The following is a 17,331-nucleotide window of genomic DNA, read 5'->3' as shown; positions in this document are numbered from 1 at the left end:
TATCACAAAATATCATATTTACTAAACATTTTACATTAATAGGTATCTAATTTCTTCTCAATTTTTGTATATATAAGCAGTGCCAATGAACATGCATGTACATATTTCTTTGTGGGTGTGTTTTATTTCTTATATTTTCTTAATTTTTAAAACTGCACATTAGGTGAGGATTTACATTTCAGATCATTAGTTTTTTATTTAACAGATTAATCTACTAATCAAATCCCCCATTTACCCTTCATCCACCCCTTAACTTCTCTTCTCTCACTGTAGACCACCATCTTCCACTTCACTGTGCATGTGTATTTTAGATGGCCAATTTCTTTTGATACAGAATTGATCAATCAAAGAATATAAGCATTTTCCACTTAGATGAAAAGCTACTAAATTGTTTTCCCAGAGTAAGAGTGTACTATTGACTTATTTCCAACATTGAACATAAGCATTTTAAAGTACATAAAATAATGAATGAGGTTGTAATTGTATATCAATTATTTTAAGTTTTATTTTCCATTGTTAGTGGTCAAATTGTAGATTTTTCCATGCCATATGTTTGAGCTACCCTGGAAGTGGATTCTTTGGCTCTAGTCAAGTCACTCCTGTTGAGACTATATGGAGAAGAGACCAGCTCTGACTGGCAAGTCCTACCAAAATTGCAGAAAGGAAAAAAAATGAATGATTGTTAACTTAGCCACAAAATTTTATGTTTCCTTATGCAACTTTAGATAACTGACATAAGAGGTAACACACCTTGTTGAGGCAGTCAACGTGGACTGTGACAGGATGGACTTTAAAGTTAGACTCATCAAGTGCTCAAGTAGAATGAAAATGCTTTGGAAATATTGATGGCAACAGATGTACAAATGTTTTTAATACAATTAATGTATAGATTGTCAAAAGAGCTGTAAGTTCCCCCAATACAACTATTTATTACATTTTTAAAAATAATAAAAATTAAAGTTACAGATTTGGGCAAATGGAAGGACAAAGTTCCCTTATGAGACTTGATGAGTGCAGGGAACAGGACCGGGCAGGGGAAATGAGAAGTTCATTTTTGGATATGTTAAATTAGAGATGACTTTTGGGATCGCTAAGGGGAGTTTAGGTAAGTTTTTTTTTTTCTTTCATTGTTTAAAAACATTTTATTAGGGGCTCATACAACTCTTATCACAATCCATGCATATACATACATCAATTGTATAAAGCATATCTGTACATTCTTTGCCCTAATCATTTTCTTTCTTTCTTTTTTTTACATTTTATTAGGGGCTCATACAACTCATCTCAATCCACACATCTACATACATCAATTGTATAAAGCACATCCGTACATTCTTTGCCCTAATCACTCTCAAAGCATTTGCTCTCCACTTAAGCCCTCTGCATCAGGTCCTCTTTTTTTACCCCCTCCCTCCCCGCTCCCCCCTCCCTCATGAGCCCTTGATAATCCAGAGATTGTTATTTTGTCATATCTTGCCCTATCCCGAGTCTCCCTTCCCCACCTTCTCTGAAGATTTTTAAGAACCACTGTTGAAATATGTTTGCCTTGCGCCCAAAACAAATTGTGTGTATGTAAAAAGTGCAAATAAATTTCACAAACAATTGGTAAGTCTTGACCTCTAGTGAAGTTTTTCAAAAACACTTGATGTGGGTAGTGAGTACCAATAGAGAAGAGAAACTGTCCAGAGACTGAGCGCTGGATGGCTGCAATGCTCAGAGGGGGCAGGGAGATAAGGCAGCACTAGTAAGAAGGATGGAGGTATGGGCAGCAAGACAGGAATGAGGGATACAGATAAAAGCTTGCCCTGTTAAGCAAAATGATTAATGTTTGAAGAAGGAGACAAGTATGCCAAAAGCTGGGTAAGTCAATTAATACAGAAGATAACAGGTGAATTATTTCCATGAAATTATGGGAAAACCTGAGTGAATTCAAGAGGGAACTAGCCTTGTCAAGATGGTAAATTAGCACAGTTCACTGGCTTCCTACCACCAAAACTGATTATGGGGAAAACATGGCATCTAAGAAATTTTTTAATAAATGTGAGAAATCCATGAGAATCAGACACCTGTTTTCAATCAATGTATGGAGTATTACAGAAAAGGGGCTGACTGCATGGATTGCACCTTGGGGGAAACAATGACAAGTACTAGGTGCAAGAGGTTAAGATAGAGAAAGTAGTTCAAGTGCTGTTCTTTACTCGTTCCTGTCACTAATTCAAAACAATCATTATTTGCCTCCATGCTACAGCTGCAATAATGAAAAGGATGTAGAACAAAGGAATGTTTTATATACCATATATACTCGAGTAGAGGCCGGGTTTTTCAGCACATTTTAAAGCAGTTTTTGTGGTAAAACTAGGTGCCTCGGCAGATATTCGGGTTGGCGTATACTCGAGTATATATGGTACTTGTTGATGTGAAAGTGAAAGTTTACAAGTGGTTCGAGTAATAACTGGATGTTTATTTATAATCCTACTAACAGTATACTCTGTGTTCTGGTAAATCCCAAACCCAGCCAAATTCCCAAATGAAACTCTTGCACATGATCACCAGAAGACACAGTATAGCTTTTCCAAGAAAAATTATTTAGAATACAAAAAAAAAAGTAGAAGTAATCTAACTCATCATCACTGTACCACATGCAGTTCATATACCTCAGATTCACCTGAGACTATCTGTTCCTTAATCTTGGCTACTACTTATTGCTGTCTTTGTCTTATATTGTGACTACTAAACTGATAATGCTTTATAATGGCATGGTAGATATTGATGCTCCTTCTAGCGAGTGCTGTCGTAGCTCAGAAACTCATGTGTGACATGTATAGATCACTAAGGCTCTGACTCTTTTCACCACTTTCAGGTTTAAATAAAGAGCTGTGCCACAGAGTATGACAAGTGGCTTTCCTTAAGTTGCCCAGATTTGGGACAATTCACTCCCCTGGGGCAGACTATTAACAACAGACAGGAAGGGTCAGTACCATATGATAAGCAACTGGTTTGCCTTTCACCGTACTTTCTATTCTCACTCCCTCCTGAATCCCGTGGGTTCCACCTGCCAATGAAACCTCAGAACATTAACTTTTTTTTCATGTTTTGACTGAACAATTATAAACTGAAAAATGGATTCACTGCAGAGGTGAAATGAATACATTCATTAAGCTCTCAGTAAAAATACGGATGTCTCAGTAAAACAATACTGAGTGAAAACATAAGTATACCAAGACTACACATAAAACAATAACCTTTTATAATGTTTTAAAACAAGCACTAAAAATATTTAGCCACAAGCATGAGATTAAACACCTTTTTAGAAACAAAAAAGGAATGCTAATATAAGTTATGAATGCTAGAATTCTTGGCAATGTAGAGTTTACTAGATTTTTGTTATAAGTAAAAATAGGTAAATTAATTCACTTAAAACAAATAAAATAATGAGTGTTATGAGCTAAGGATAATAATTAAAGGATTACTGATATAAATCTCAACACTGCCCACTTTAAATAATGAAAAGTAAATATACACAAACAAATAAATAGACTGATAAAAGTCAAAGAAAAAGAAAGCAGCATGGAAAAGGAAATGATAATGGAAAATAAAGCTATATACCAAGAATCGTTTTTTTAGGTTTTGACTAAAACAAGGTTAGTATTTACTCATTTAACATTTTTCATTCTGTAGACATTCTGAAGTTCGTCAGAGAAAAAAAGGTATCAAAATGGTATTTTAAATAATAGACTTCTTATACTTACTGCTAAAAGTTTATCTCCAATCTGAAGTTTACCATCTTTATGTGCTGCACCTCCTTCGATTATTTTGGTTACATAGATACTATTGTCCCCAGGGATATGCTGATTCCCAACACCTCCGGCAATGCTGAACCCAAGACCTGCTTGGAAAACACTAGTTTTAGATTCTGATCAATCAATGTCAATTTAAGCCGAGATAGAAATGACTGACAAGGCCATGATTTCATCACGCTTTTTAAAAATAGAAATTACCTATCTAATTATCTTTTCTACTCCTATGTATCTATTCTTCACTCGAGGGACAATTTTATCAAATAAAAAACAAACCCACTGTCACTGAATCTGTCATTAATTCTGACAACCCTAGACGGGGTTTCTGAGACTGGAAATCTTTACGGGAGCAGATACCCTCACCTTTCTCCTGCCGATTGGCTGGTGGGTCTGAAGTGCTGACTTTCTGGTTAAAAGCTCATATTTTAACCCAAGTGGGTTCCGTTTTAAAAACACTTTACTGGGTTTCTTCTTAAAGTCTCATTGTAAACACATGCATTTGCAAATCCAGAAAGAGATGGTAAACTGTACTACTTAGCAATTACGTTTTAATACCATCACAAAATGAACTATTGGTGGTGGGCAGAATGGATAGGCTTTAGAAATACTGTCTAATCTTTTATCTTTTCTCAATATTTTGTGAATTAACAATTTATTTTTTTGGTGGTATTTTCTTTCATGTATCTATCTATTTTTTTAATCATTTTATTAGGGGCTATATACAACTCTTATCACAAGCCATACAAACATCAATTGTGTAAAGCACAATATACATTGATTGCCCTCATAATTCTCAAAACATTGCTGTCCACTTAAGCCCTTGGCATCAGCTCCTCATTTTTCCCCTCCCTCCCCACTCCACCCTCCCTCCTTCATGAACCCTTGATAATTTACTCCCTTCACCCACTTTTCTGTTGTCCGTACCCCAGGGAGGAGGTCACATGCAGATCCTTGTAATCAGTTCCCTCTTTCCATCTCACTTTCCCTCTATCCTCCCAGTATAGGCACTCACACCGCTGGTCCTGAAGGGATCATCCACCCTATATTCCCTGTGTTTACAGTTCCTGTCTGTACCAGTGTACATCCTCTGGTCTAGCCAGACTTGCAAGGTAGAATTTGGATCATGATAGTGGGGGTGGGAAGCACTTAGGAACTAGAGGAAAGTTATCCTCTTCATCGGTGCTACATCACACCTTGACTGGCTCATCTCTTCCCCTAGACCCCACTGCAAGGGGATCTTCAGTGGCCAACAAATGGGCTTTGGGTCTCCACTCTGCACTGCCCCACCTCATTCACTATGGTAAGATATTTTGTTCTCATGATGCCTTATACCTGATCCCTTTGACACCTCGTGATCACACAGGCTGGTGTGCTTCTTCCATGTGGGCTTTGTTGCTTCTCAGCTAGATGGTTGCTTATTTACCGTCAAAGCTTTCAGACCCCAGCCACTATACCTTTTGATAGCCGGGCACCATCAGCTTTCTTCGCCACATTTGCTTATGCACCCATTTGTCCTCAGGTTTCCTATTATGGAGGGTGCACCCAATGATATGATTTTTTGTTCTTTGATGCCTGATAACTGATCCCTTCAGCACCTCGTGATCACACAGGATGGTGTCTTCTTCCATGTGGGCTTTGTTGCTTCTGAGCTAGATGGCCGCTTGTTTACCCTCAAGCTTTTAAGACCCCAGACGCTATATCTTTTGATAGCTGGGCACCATCAGCTTTCTTCACCACATTTGCTTACTCACTCACTTTGTCTTCAGTGGTTTTGTCGGGAAGGTGAGCATCAAAGAATGCCAATTTAATAGAAGAAAGTATTCTTGCATTGAGGGAGTACTTGAGTGGAGGCCCAATGTCCTTCTGCTACCTTAATACTAAACCTATAAATATATGCACATAGATCTTTTCCCCTATCCTCATATACAAATATATTTGCATATGTACATATCTTTACCTACACCTCTATAAATGCCCTTTGCCTCCCAGCTCTTTCCTTTATTTCCCCTGACTTTCCTCCTGTCCCACTATCATGCTCATTCCCCACCAGGGTTTCAGCAATGTGAATTAACAATTTCAAGGATGTTTTTTAATTCATAAATACTCAGCTACTCATCAAGATTTTCTGTCTTTAAGTTGTTTTTGAAAAAAATACTTCCTCTTTTATATCAGAATCAGTAATTAACTTTACCCTAAATTCTACCAGGTTTGAAAAATTTAGAAATCACATCATAACAGTTGTCATTTCAGAGGGAGCTCATGACACACTCACAAAAGCCTTCTTTTTACTTAGCCAGCGTACTTGCATTTAATATAGTTCGTACAGGCATGATTATAAGTTATGATCTACAACTACAACTGACTTCAAAGGCAAGACTATTTCATTTGTTTTCATGCTGAGAGTCATATTAAAACACATGTAAATTGCATACAGCAATTAACATGAATAACTTCTATTTATTTAAATCATTTTACTGAAGGCTCTTATAACTCTTATAACATTCCATACACCAATTGTATTAAACATATTTGTACATATGTTGCCATCATCATTTCCAATACATTTTCTACTTGAGTCCTTGCTATAAGCTCCTCTTTTTCCCCCTCCCCTCATCCACCTTTTGAATCCGTGATCAATTGTATATTGTTAATATCACTTCGTATTATATGCACTGTCTGTTGTCTCTCTTCACCCACATTTCTGTTACTCATCCCCTTCAGGGGCAGGTGGGAGGGCCTATATATCCAATGTAGTCAAGAACTTTTAGAAAGCTGGACTCATGCTGGGAACTTAAAACATTCTAGAATTCTAATTTAGATAAAATTTCAGTAATAACACAACATTCTAAATATTCACAGAAATACTGTAGCTTATTAGTACTGTCAATATTAAACATTCATAAAAATAAGTTATAATTATATTTAACTCAGAAGGTTCTTGCTAATAATTTTAGTTTGAGTACCACATACCTTTAGGACCTTTTATGAGCTTTATTTCCATTATTTTTTCAGATACCGGTTTCCGTCTTTTTACATATAAGCGTACTATAGACCCTGCCTCTTTTAGTGCTTCCACTGCTTTGCTGTGTGTTACATCTCGGACATCTACTTCATTCACTCGCAGTATACAATCATTAACCCTGGGGGGTGGGGGAGGGATACAAGTATTTAAAGTGTGCATATAGTTTACTTTTTGTGATGTAAGCTATAAACTGATACAAGCACGCTTTGCTTTGTCTTTAAGTTTATGTAAATGTTTCTCACACTTTGAAACATTTTGAGATTCTATTTGAAAACAGAAATGGAAACCTAAAATTTCTATGAATTTGTTCACAAATATTTAAAACTATGAAGCAAAATTATTTAAAATTTTGACTTCCTAAATGAAAAGACATAAACATGCTTAGACAACAACTGTCTCAATCATTAGTTTGAATGTTGTTTGAGAATACACTCTATGTTACTACTATTGACAGTGTTTGTTTGCATTTATCCCTTACCCAGTTTGCTTTAAGAAAGACATACAACATACAAAGTGGGTTCAGTATTACAAGACAAAGTGCAGAACATACCGCAATCTTCCATCTTGGGCGGCTGCTCCCCCTGCAATAATTTTGGTAATGAAAATACTTGAGTCATCTCCAATGTGTGGGTTGTCTGTTCCTCCAGCAATGCTGAAACCAAGGCCTGAATTTCCCTGAGGGTATAGGAAAAGAAACTCTAAGACTGAATTTAGGGATATAAAACTTGATTAAATTTAAGAATGCACATAATCATAAAAATAATGCTTAGCATGTAATGTATAGAATATAAACACTTTAATACATCTAAAATATCACTCCAAAGCTTAATAGGAATTATCTTTAATAGGTATCACACATTATAGGGCTTGGAAACTATCCTCTCTCTCACGGCCATTGAGCCCATGTTAATTCATAACAACCTGCTGTGGGTTTCCGAGAATGTACTGTATCTACTCGTGTATAAGCCGAGTTTTTCAGCGCAAAAAATGTGCTGAAAAACTGGGGTTCGGCTTATACACACGTCAATGGTATCCCAGCGAGGTGTAACAGCTCGCTGCCGCCCCCCTGCAGGTAACGGGAAGAGTGCCCGTTATCTCGTGGGCGATTGCCGTTTCTTAACTGTTCATTCAAAGCCCCTCTGACACTGCAGGGCTTTGAATGTTTGTTTACTCACAACTAACCAATCAGAGCCATCCTATGATGTGTATCTTTGAATAAGCCTTTTAAAGACCATGTGTGAGGGATGTGTAATGAATGGATGTCATCTGGTCAAGCCCGACTAACAAAAGGAGGAAATCTCATGAAGCCTGACATAGAGTTAATAGCAAAGAGGGTTCAAGATGCATGGGAAGACATTCCAGAAGACATGGTGCGATGTGCCTTCCAGAAATGTAGTATTAGTAATGCTATGGATGGCAGTGAAGACTGTGCTTTGTATGAAAATGACAGCAGTGATGGTGATGACGGCGATCTCAGTGAGGACAGCGTCTATAATGACCTCATACCAGCTGAAGCTCTGCATTGGGATATGGATGATGATGAGGAATCCAGTTTTGAAGGATTTTCGCTCTTTACATTTTAGCTTAGTTGCTGTTTGAGCTCAGGGAATAGTACTCTTAAGGCTTCATTGTTGATACCTTATTGTTTTTATTGAACCTATTTTCCACTTACTGTGATGGTTTACTAATGTTAAATGACTTGTCTTTTTGTTTTTTTAATTTAAAATAAATATTTAAATACATTACCCCACTGATGTCTCAATTTTTAGTAATTTTATTTTCATTTGTTTTGATTATTGAAACTCACCAATAGCTTCTGCATTTTCTACCCTAGGCTTATACTCGAATCAATCAGTTTTTCTGGTTTCCCAGGTAATAATTAGGTGCCTCGGCTTATATTCAGGTCGGCTTATGTTTGAGTATACACGGTAATTATTTATGACAGTAGAAAGCCCAGTCTTTCTGTTGTGGAGCTGTTGGTGGTTTCAAACTGCAAACCATACAGATGGCAGCCGAACGTGTAACCACTACACCACCAGGGCTCCTGCCCTAACACATGAATATTCAGACAAAGGTATGAGTATAGGGAATAGGATGACATACAATTAAGAAATGGGCATACCCTTGTAGACAGAAAACCCTGTTTCTCCACGAATAATTACTGTAGAGATTGATGTAGTTAAAGAAAACATATTAAGTACTTTTGATATCTAGGCTACAGTTCTTCGAAAGTATGTGCAAATTTGGTTGATCAGTACTATTACTACAAATTTCTTTTACATTAAACCTGACATATACTTGGTGAGACAAATCTCTCCTAATATAAAAACACTCAGGCTATTTGTCTACAGCTAGTATTTTTCAGTATGTAAAACCAATTAATTATTTCAGCCTTTCCAAAAATGGGGTTCGTGGTAGTTACACAATGTGGTGTCAACATGAGACTATTAAGAGTGAAGGGGTCGAGTTTAGCCTGTCAATCAGGCTCCTGTTTGCTGACCTCATTTGGAGGCACTATGGAGATAAATAGCTCACTGGAGGCCACACCCACTCTGCTTTGTCTTCCTGCAGACAAGCAGCTTGGAGCTCCTCTGATGGAGCTAGAGCCCTGGAGCAAGAGGAGTCACATAGAGACCCTCAGCAGCACTAAGATGCTTCCACTGCCACTGGATCCATAAGACTTTCTGCCCAATGTCTTGTGATGTTCCTGCATTCAGTGTCACTGCATGTGTTGTGTGAGTCTGAAGAGGAATTTATAGACTGGTATTCAACATATGGGCTAATATCAGACTTACAGACTTGATCTAGAGTGGGCGGGGATATTTTCTCAATACACAATTGCCCTTGTATATAAAGCTCTTTCTTTCTTTCTTTCTTTTTTTTAAAAGCTCTTTCTTATACACAAGAGTGTCTATGAATTTGTTTCTATTGTCCACCAAGACTAACACAGGGTGGCTGTGGCATCATCAGCTATTTAAAAATAACCAAAGTGTAAGTGCTAAATGACAGCTATCACTTACTTATAACAATGTCCAGCCAGTATGAAGTGACTTCAAAATGTTAAAGGAAAATTTGATTATCTTTTAATTCCATTTTCCATGAACTTTTTGAAGCCCCCTTTTATTTTGACTTGTGAGATTCATAATTTTATTTTCTAATACTGAAAGACGAACTTGAGAACTTAATGTTTATCAGCTTTCTTGGTAGCAGAGCAAGAGAAGCTCTACGCTTTGCCAGAAAGCACTACATTTTATTTTACATGCAGGATTTCTGAAAATATTTTCTTGGAAAAAGATATTATAATGCTACAAAAAGTGTTTTATAAGAATTGCTGTAGGCTCATAAAGGTGAACAAACTGACCTGGAACTATTTATAGGCTTTTCGTTTTGTGTTGATGTTTTTTGTTTTGTTTTTATGTTTATTGTTTTTGCATGTCTATCCCCAGATAAGATAGGCAGGATAAACAATTCGGAGGTAAAAAGCAACAGGACCGAAGGTTCTGGGGGGTAAACAGGAGAGGGGGAGGCCAGGGAGAGGAATGGGGAAGCCAGGGATAAGGGAACAACAAGTGATCTAAAAATCAATGGCGAAGGAGGATGCCTGGTGGGGCTTGATAAAGGGCAATGTAACCAAGAGGAATTAATGAAAGCTGAATGAAGGGCAAACATGACAGTGGGACAAGAGGAAAATAAAAGAAATAGAGAAAAGAACTAGGAGGCAAAGGACATTTATAGGGGTCTAAATACAGGCATGTACATATGTAAATATATTTATAACGATAGGGAAATAATCTATGTACATATATTTAAAGGTAGCATACAGACATTGGCCTCTATTCAAGTACTCCCTCAATGCAAGAACACTTTGTTCTAATAAACCTGGTATTCTGTGATCCTCTTCTAGACACATTCGCTGAAGACAAAATGGGTGCATAAGCAAATGTGTTGAAGAAAGTTGATGGTGTCTGGCTAGCCCAAGATACAACATCATGGGTCTTAAAGGCTTGACGACAAACAAGAGGCCATCTATCTGAGAAGCAACTAAGCCCACATGGAAGAATCACATCAGCTTGTGTGATGAGGTGTTGAGGGGATCAGGTATCAAGCATCAAAGACCCAAAACAAAAAATCATATCAATGTGAAAGAGGGGGAGTGCAGAGTGTAGATCCAAAGCCCATTTGTAGACAATTGGACATCCCCTTACAGAAGGGTCACAGGAAGAGATGAGCTAGTCAGGGTGCAGTATAGCACCGACAAAACACACAACTTTCCTTTAGTTCTTTAATGCTCCCTCCACCCCATTATCATGGTTTTTAAAGGCTTGACCCCAATTCAATCCAGCTAGACCACAGCACATATACTGGTACAGATAAGGGCTCGCAGGACAGATAAACCCCTCAGGACCAATAATGAGAGTAGGGATACGAGGATGGTAGGGGGAAGGTGGGAGGAGAAAGAGGGAACCGATTACAACGATTGACATGTAAACCCCCTCCCCAGGGGGGACGAACAACAGAAAGGAGAGTGAAGGGAGACAGCAGTAGGTGTAAGACATGAAAAAAATAATAATGTATAAATTATCAAGGGTTCATGAGGCAGGAGGGTGGGGAAGGGAAGGCAACAAAATGAGCTGATACCAGAAGCTCAAGTAGAAAGAAAATGTTTTGAAAATGATGATGGCAACATATGTACAAATGTGTTCTGCACAATGGATTTATGTATGGATTGTGATAAGAATTATATGAGCCCCCAATACAATGATTTTTGAAATAGAAGAAAAAAGATTTAGTTTCAGGAACACATAGAGGGAGTTATTATACTCTGTCCCATAAAATTTTTACTCCCCACTATTACAATCTTATGATGATAAAAAAGAGTTACTGTAAGCAAAAGTATAAAAACCATTTAGGGGGTGCAGCAAGAATGTTCTGTGAGGTAACTCAAGTAAGTGGGTCTATCTGGTCCTTCTGTATAATTATTAGTAAGTCCTAATACCCATTTTTCAATGACTTGCCCTATAAAATTCTATTTTAACTAGAGAAAAATTCTTCAGTCTTGTGTTAGAGTTCCTAGAGCCTCAATAATAGTGACAATATATTATGTGAGAGCATTAATTTATATAGGTATTCAAGTTCTTTAATCAGTGGAAAATATAGTATTTTCACAAAAAATTACATTCCTGACTAAATAAAAGGAATTAAAAAGGCACTGAGAAAAGAATGAAAATTGAATTAAATAAAGATACTTGGAGGATATAAAAATACCATATTGCCCCGGGCTTCCGGCCCCGGCCCCGCGCGGCCGCCGTACTGCGAGCGGCTGGCGGCTTGGCGTCCCGGGCCTTGGCCGGGGCTGTGAGAGCCGCTTCAGGATTCTTACGGCCCTTGAGTATTTTGGCATCTTCGGCCTATCAAAACTGTGCCAAGAATGCGTGTCTTCTCTCTGCATTGTCCACCAGACATTTTAGTCAGCTGCAAACACCAGTTGTTTCCTCTGCTCCAAGACTGATTACCCCTGTGGGAAACCTGCCGTGCTGGCTGCCTGCACCAATTCTCAACAGGGTGGGTCCCTTGCTTCCTAGTGTCCTGAAGCTACCAGTCAGAACTCTAACTTACTGCAGTATAAGAAAGGGAAAGAGAAAGACTGTCAAGGCTGTCGTGTATCGGTTTCTTCGACTTCATTCTGGCCTTTGGGTAAGGAGGAAGGCCGGCTATAAGAAAAAGCTGTGGAAAAAGACAGCTGCAAGGAAGAGACGCTTGAGAGAGTTTGTCTTCTGCAATAAAACCCAGAGCAAACTCTTAAATAAGATGACGACATCTTTCTGGAAGAGGAGAAACTGGTATGCTAATGATCCTTACCAGCTCTACCATGATCGCACAAACCTGAAAGTATAGAGCCGAGGTGTGGGGCTTTTTCCCAGCTGCTGAGTGTGTGCCCTTTATGTGAATGTCTTTGCAAAGATGAATAAGTGTACCTTGATGATGTAAACTGTACCAGCTGATACATGTAATCCTGTCTAAACAACATTAAAACTTAATGGAGTAGACATCCTTGATGTGGTCAGAGGAAAAAAAATACCATATTAAGACATGTGCAATGCATTAATATGACTTAACTTGAAAGTTACTCTAACATCTATCTGACATGAGTAGGTATCTCAAATTCTGGTAGCAACAATTAAAAACTATCATGTATGTAGAGGAACCTATTGATCCTTACTCAAAATCTATTCTCACTTACAACATAATATGAATTATTTCGAATTCTAGTCTTAAATATATAGACATTGTTACTCAGTAAATTTATTTCTATGGAACATACCATTTCCCCAAAATGCTGGCCAAAGGTGGAATTGCTAAAATGCAGCATCTTCTTAAGAAGAAAATACATCTGAACAAAATTTAAGGAGGTGAATTTGTACCCTTAGGTTATATTTTGATTTAAGGAGATAATCTATATATGATACTTTGTTTAAATGATAGAGCTTAAAAAATTCATGGAAAAATTGAATGAAAATATAATGGAATTCCTCCAACTTTTTGAAGCCCCCTTGTAGAATATTATTGAGTATTTTGTTCAGAAAGAAAACTGAGGAAATAATAATCTTAACTAAGATAGCAATATTATTTTATAAATAGTAAAAGTTAAAATAAAAAAACTGGGAAACTGTCACTGTCTCAAAAAAAAATCAAATTCCCTGCATTGAGTCCATTTTGAATCATAGCGACCCTACAGGGCAAGCTAGTACTCTGGTGGGTTTCTGAGACTGCAACTCTTTATAGGAATAGAAAGTCCAGTCTGTGGTTTTGAACTGCTGACCTTGGGGTCTTTTAAACACATGTAACCTTTATGGTAAGAGGATATGTCGGGTACTGGCACACAATAAAAATTACTGGGTAAAAACCCCAAAATAAAACTTAATAAATGTTATTTAATAATGTTATCAATATTGGTTCATTGGCTCAGAAAAATTTAACTCTACCAAGTCTGAACATGACATGTTTAGGTTCCAAATACGAAATCATCATGCAAAAGTGGACAACAAGCACAGCAGATCTCAGAAAGGAGCACACACCGCTGAGAAACATGGCCCGGCCGAGTTGACACATGATCATAAGCATCATAGCAGTGACACCACAGTCCTGCACCTTGGAGCTCATTACTGTCAGAAGTATGCCCTCGAGGCAACAAACAGTTGCACAGATTTTTCACTATTGCTCATAAGTATGGAATTTCAGATAACAAGATTATACGCTAGGTTTAAGAATACAGGGATGTTAAGGTGTTAACAATGCAGAAAACTGAGTGTGGGGATGTTGTACCCTACACTTTTTTTCTGTAAATTTAAAACTATTATAAAGTAAAAAGTCTATTTTCATGAAAAGTCTATAAAAGAAAAATAATGTCTTCAAAACATAATGGCTAATTCATATCTAAAGAGTTCTTTATAAAGCAAACAAGACATGTATACAAAATAAGATAATCAAAATAGTTTTACCCTTTCAAGTGTGATTTCTTCATATTCATAATCTGTATCAGTACCATTGACCTAATGGACAAAAAAAGTAGTTCAGAAATTAGAGTGCATGCATTTAAATAAGAATAATCTTTATACATTTTACTACAATTATGATCATTAAATTTGAAAAACAATCACCACCAGCTATCATCAAGTTGAATCTGCGTAATAGCAATCCCATGTGTTTCAGAGTAAAGCTTCTGTATATAGAGTTTCCAATGGCTGTGACCTTTGAGAAGCAGACTGCCAAGCCTTTTTCTTACGTATCTCTAGGTAGGTTTGATCTGTCAACTTTTCAGTTAGTATCAGAATGGCTGTATGGGCCACCTAGTAATTAGCATCATTTTAATAATTTTAGGGGAATTTATATGATGTTAAAGTAATCAAATGTCTCCCATGGAGTAGGAGAGGTTAAATGCGATCACTGTATCCTGAATTTTAAATGTAGGAAAGGTACATTCTTAGTTTTAAAATTCTTACTGAACTCAACCTTTCAACTACATATCTGACCAGATGCAAATTCATACAGAATTGAATATGTACTTTTTAAAAATCATTCCCTATTCCTTCTCTTTCTAGTATCTTGAAGGAAGGTCCTTGTTTACCCTCTTTGGACTAATCCCAATGCAGCTTACCCCTCTGTCCAAAACATGCTATGTCTTTTAAGCAGGATATATTTTAAAAATAGAATTCTTAAGGTTCATGCTTAATATAACATACGTCCTCCAAAACATTCATTCTCCTTGTTTGAAAACTTCTTGGCTTGATAATAAGGCTCTCTGTGAACTTATTCCATCTGCCACTTCAGCTTCGTTCCTAACATCTCTATCTCACCGATTCATATGCCTACCTGACACACTACCCAATTCAAATGTCTGCAGTTTCCCCACTTCCAAAATCTTGTTGCTTTAGGTGAATATTGTCACAAATGTTTCATATACAAATTTTACTCACTATTCATGATCTTGTTCAAATCTTACCTGTATAAACCCACTGCCACTGAGTAGATTCCAACTCATTAACCAACTAACCAAATCCACTGCCACAGAGTCATTTCTGACTCACAGTAACCCTGAGAAGAGTTCCTAAGGCTGCAAATCTTTACAGGGCCAATAATTTCTCTTTCTCACAATGAGTGGCTGGTAGGTTCAATACTTACCTGTCAGTGACACCAAAAACTCCAAAGTGGCTCTATAAGGACAAGGCAGACTTTCTACAGGAGTAGAAAACCTCAACTGTCTCCCGAGGAGTGGCTGCTGGTTTACCAACAACCTTGGGGTTAGCAGCCTAAGTTATGAACTCATGACTAAATAAAAAGGAATTAAAAGGATAAAGAGTCAATATGAATAGTCTTATTCTTTTCAATGGATTCCTAATTCTCTCCTAAAAAAATAACCCTCCCAGGGAGGGTCTTTACGGAAATGTAAGAGATCACTGGAATCCAATCAGCCATGATTTGAATCCCTACTAGAACATTTCTATTGATATGAAGCTGAACAAATATACTCAATCTAACTCAACTGGGGCTATGAGAAATTAGATTCCATAAAGTACATTACATCTTGTACACAAGATGCTCTTTTGTAGTATAAATGAATCATCCTATCAACAACAAGAAAACCAAAAACTCACCATCGTCAAGTTGATTTTGACTTGTGGCGAGCAAGCAATCGTTTATTTCCCCTATCCTTGGATTTTGGCAGGCACTGCAACTAGCTCTGGTGTAACATTTTGGTGCACAGGATGCTGCATGATCTCTGAAGCTAGGTTATATGATGCTTTACGGTATGTAGCTCTGTCTTAGAATGCACCGTAATTTTTTAAAACTAGTTTTATTGGCTTAATTCACACATATCGTTCAATAGTTTAAACATACCACAAAGAGTTGTGCAATCACCCTAAGTAAAAGACCTTGGTTTTTCTGATGGGTCTGGGTAAAAAGGTAGGAAAAGATAGTGATTGTATTATATGACTCGGCTGTGAGTGACTGTTAACAGGGAAAATTGTGATTGCTAGTAGATCCTGCTGAGTATAAAATGAAGTATCTCAGATGCAGGAAGAAAGGGTAGATAGGAGTAAAGTGGTGCTTTGGAGCTTAAGATTCCAGCACATTGAACTTCCTTGAAATAGGATGTCTCACCTGAATTGTAACTTGTTAACTTCCTTAAAAACCTGATAATCATGAGTACTGTCAGTTAGTTTTGTGTGGTCATAATTCAGCCAAAGACGTAGAATGGGAGGGCAGCTGGTGGCAGAATAGGAAAAAAGGGATGGATGGTGGAGACTTGTGGGACCTCCGCCTTGTGCCAATCAGCCACAGGGGTCAGAGGTCAAATGTAGCCCTCATTTTGTTTCCGCATCCTCCAGAACACTTTCACACACCCAAGACCTTTTTGGAGTTGTAACTGGCATTATACTAGGTTTACAGATTAATATAAGGAAATTAAGATCTTTGCATTACATTTTGCTCAGCAAAAAGATATGCTGTCCTCATATTTAAGTGTTCTTCCATTCCTCACAGTAAAGTTTTATAGTTCTTTCTACAAATGTGTGTCTAAGTTTAGTGCTGGGTATGTATGTTTTTAATGGATTCATATTTCAAACTGGTTGTTAGTATACTGGAAAAGCACTTAGTGTTTAGCTTTTAGAGGATGCAAAATTTTCTCTTTAATTCAATCCTATTTTAATTGTGAATATGCACAATGTGTCATAATGTTTCACTGCTATCTGTAAAGTTTTCACTGGCTAATTTTTCAGAAGTGAACATTTTTTGCTTCCCCCTAGTCTGGAAGTCCCTGAAAATCTGCCCACCATGAGTGATCATACAGCGAAGGAAATATTGGTGGTACAGCTTCCAGCATCACAGACACCCAACTCAACAAACTGTCATACAGCAACTGAATTTTATAAAATCACATTCTCAGTCCTTTAATAGCACAAAGATTTTCATTTTCTAACCAGCTAACCCTAAGATATTCAAACAAGACTAATC

General features: G+C 37.4%; 1 protein-coding gene and 1 pseudogene across 5 annotated transcripts in view; one reads left to right on the top strand and one right to left on the bottom strand.

The window, feature by feature from the left end:
- The window catches only part of DLG1 (discs large MAGUK scaffold protein 1), a 235,722-nt gene that overhangs the window by 99,680 nt on the left and 118,711 nt on the right, over nucleotides 1-17,331 (bottom strand). For all 5 annotated transcript variants that reach the window (XM_075556240.1, XM_075556241.1, XM_075556243.1 and 2 more), the window contains 4 exons: nucleotides 14,319-14,369; nucleotides 7,370-7,494; nucleotides 6,768-6,937; nucleotides 3,750-3,886 (listed from right to left, as the gene is read on the bottom strand). In XM_075556240.1, the coding sequence (XP_075412355.1) occupies nucleotides 3,750-3,886; nucleotides 6,768-6,937; nucleotides 7,370-7,494; nucleotides 14,319-14,369 (483 nt within the window). The remainder of the gene's footprint in view (nucleotides 1-3,749; nucleotides 3,887-6,767; nucleotides 6,938-7,369; nucleotides 7,495-14,318; nucleotides 14,370-17,331) is intronic.
- On the top strand, nucleotides 12,088-12,821 carry LOC142454579 (large ribosomal subunit protein bL35m pseudogene; annotated as a pseudogene).

This window comes from Tenrec ecaudatus, chromosome 8 (genome assembly GCF_050624435.1).
Source record: "Tenrec ecaudatus isolate mTenEca1 chromosome 8, mTenEca1.hap1, whole genome shotgun sequence".
Lineage (NCBI taxonomy): Eukaryota > Metazoa > Chordata > Mammalia > Afrosoricida > Tenrecidae > Tenrec > Tenrec ecaudatus.
This window is presented reverse-complemented; position numbering and strand designations above follow the sequence as displayed.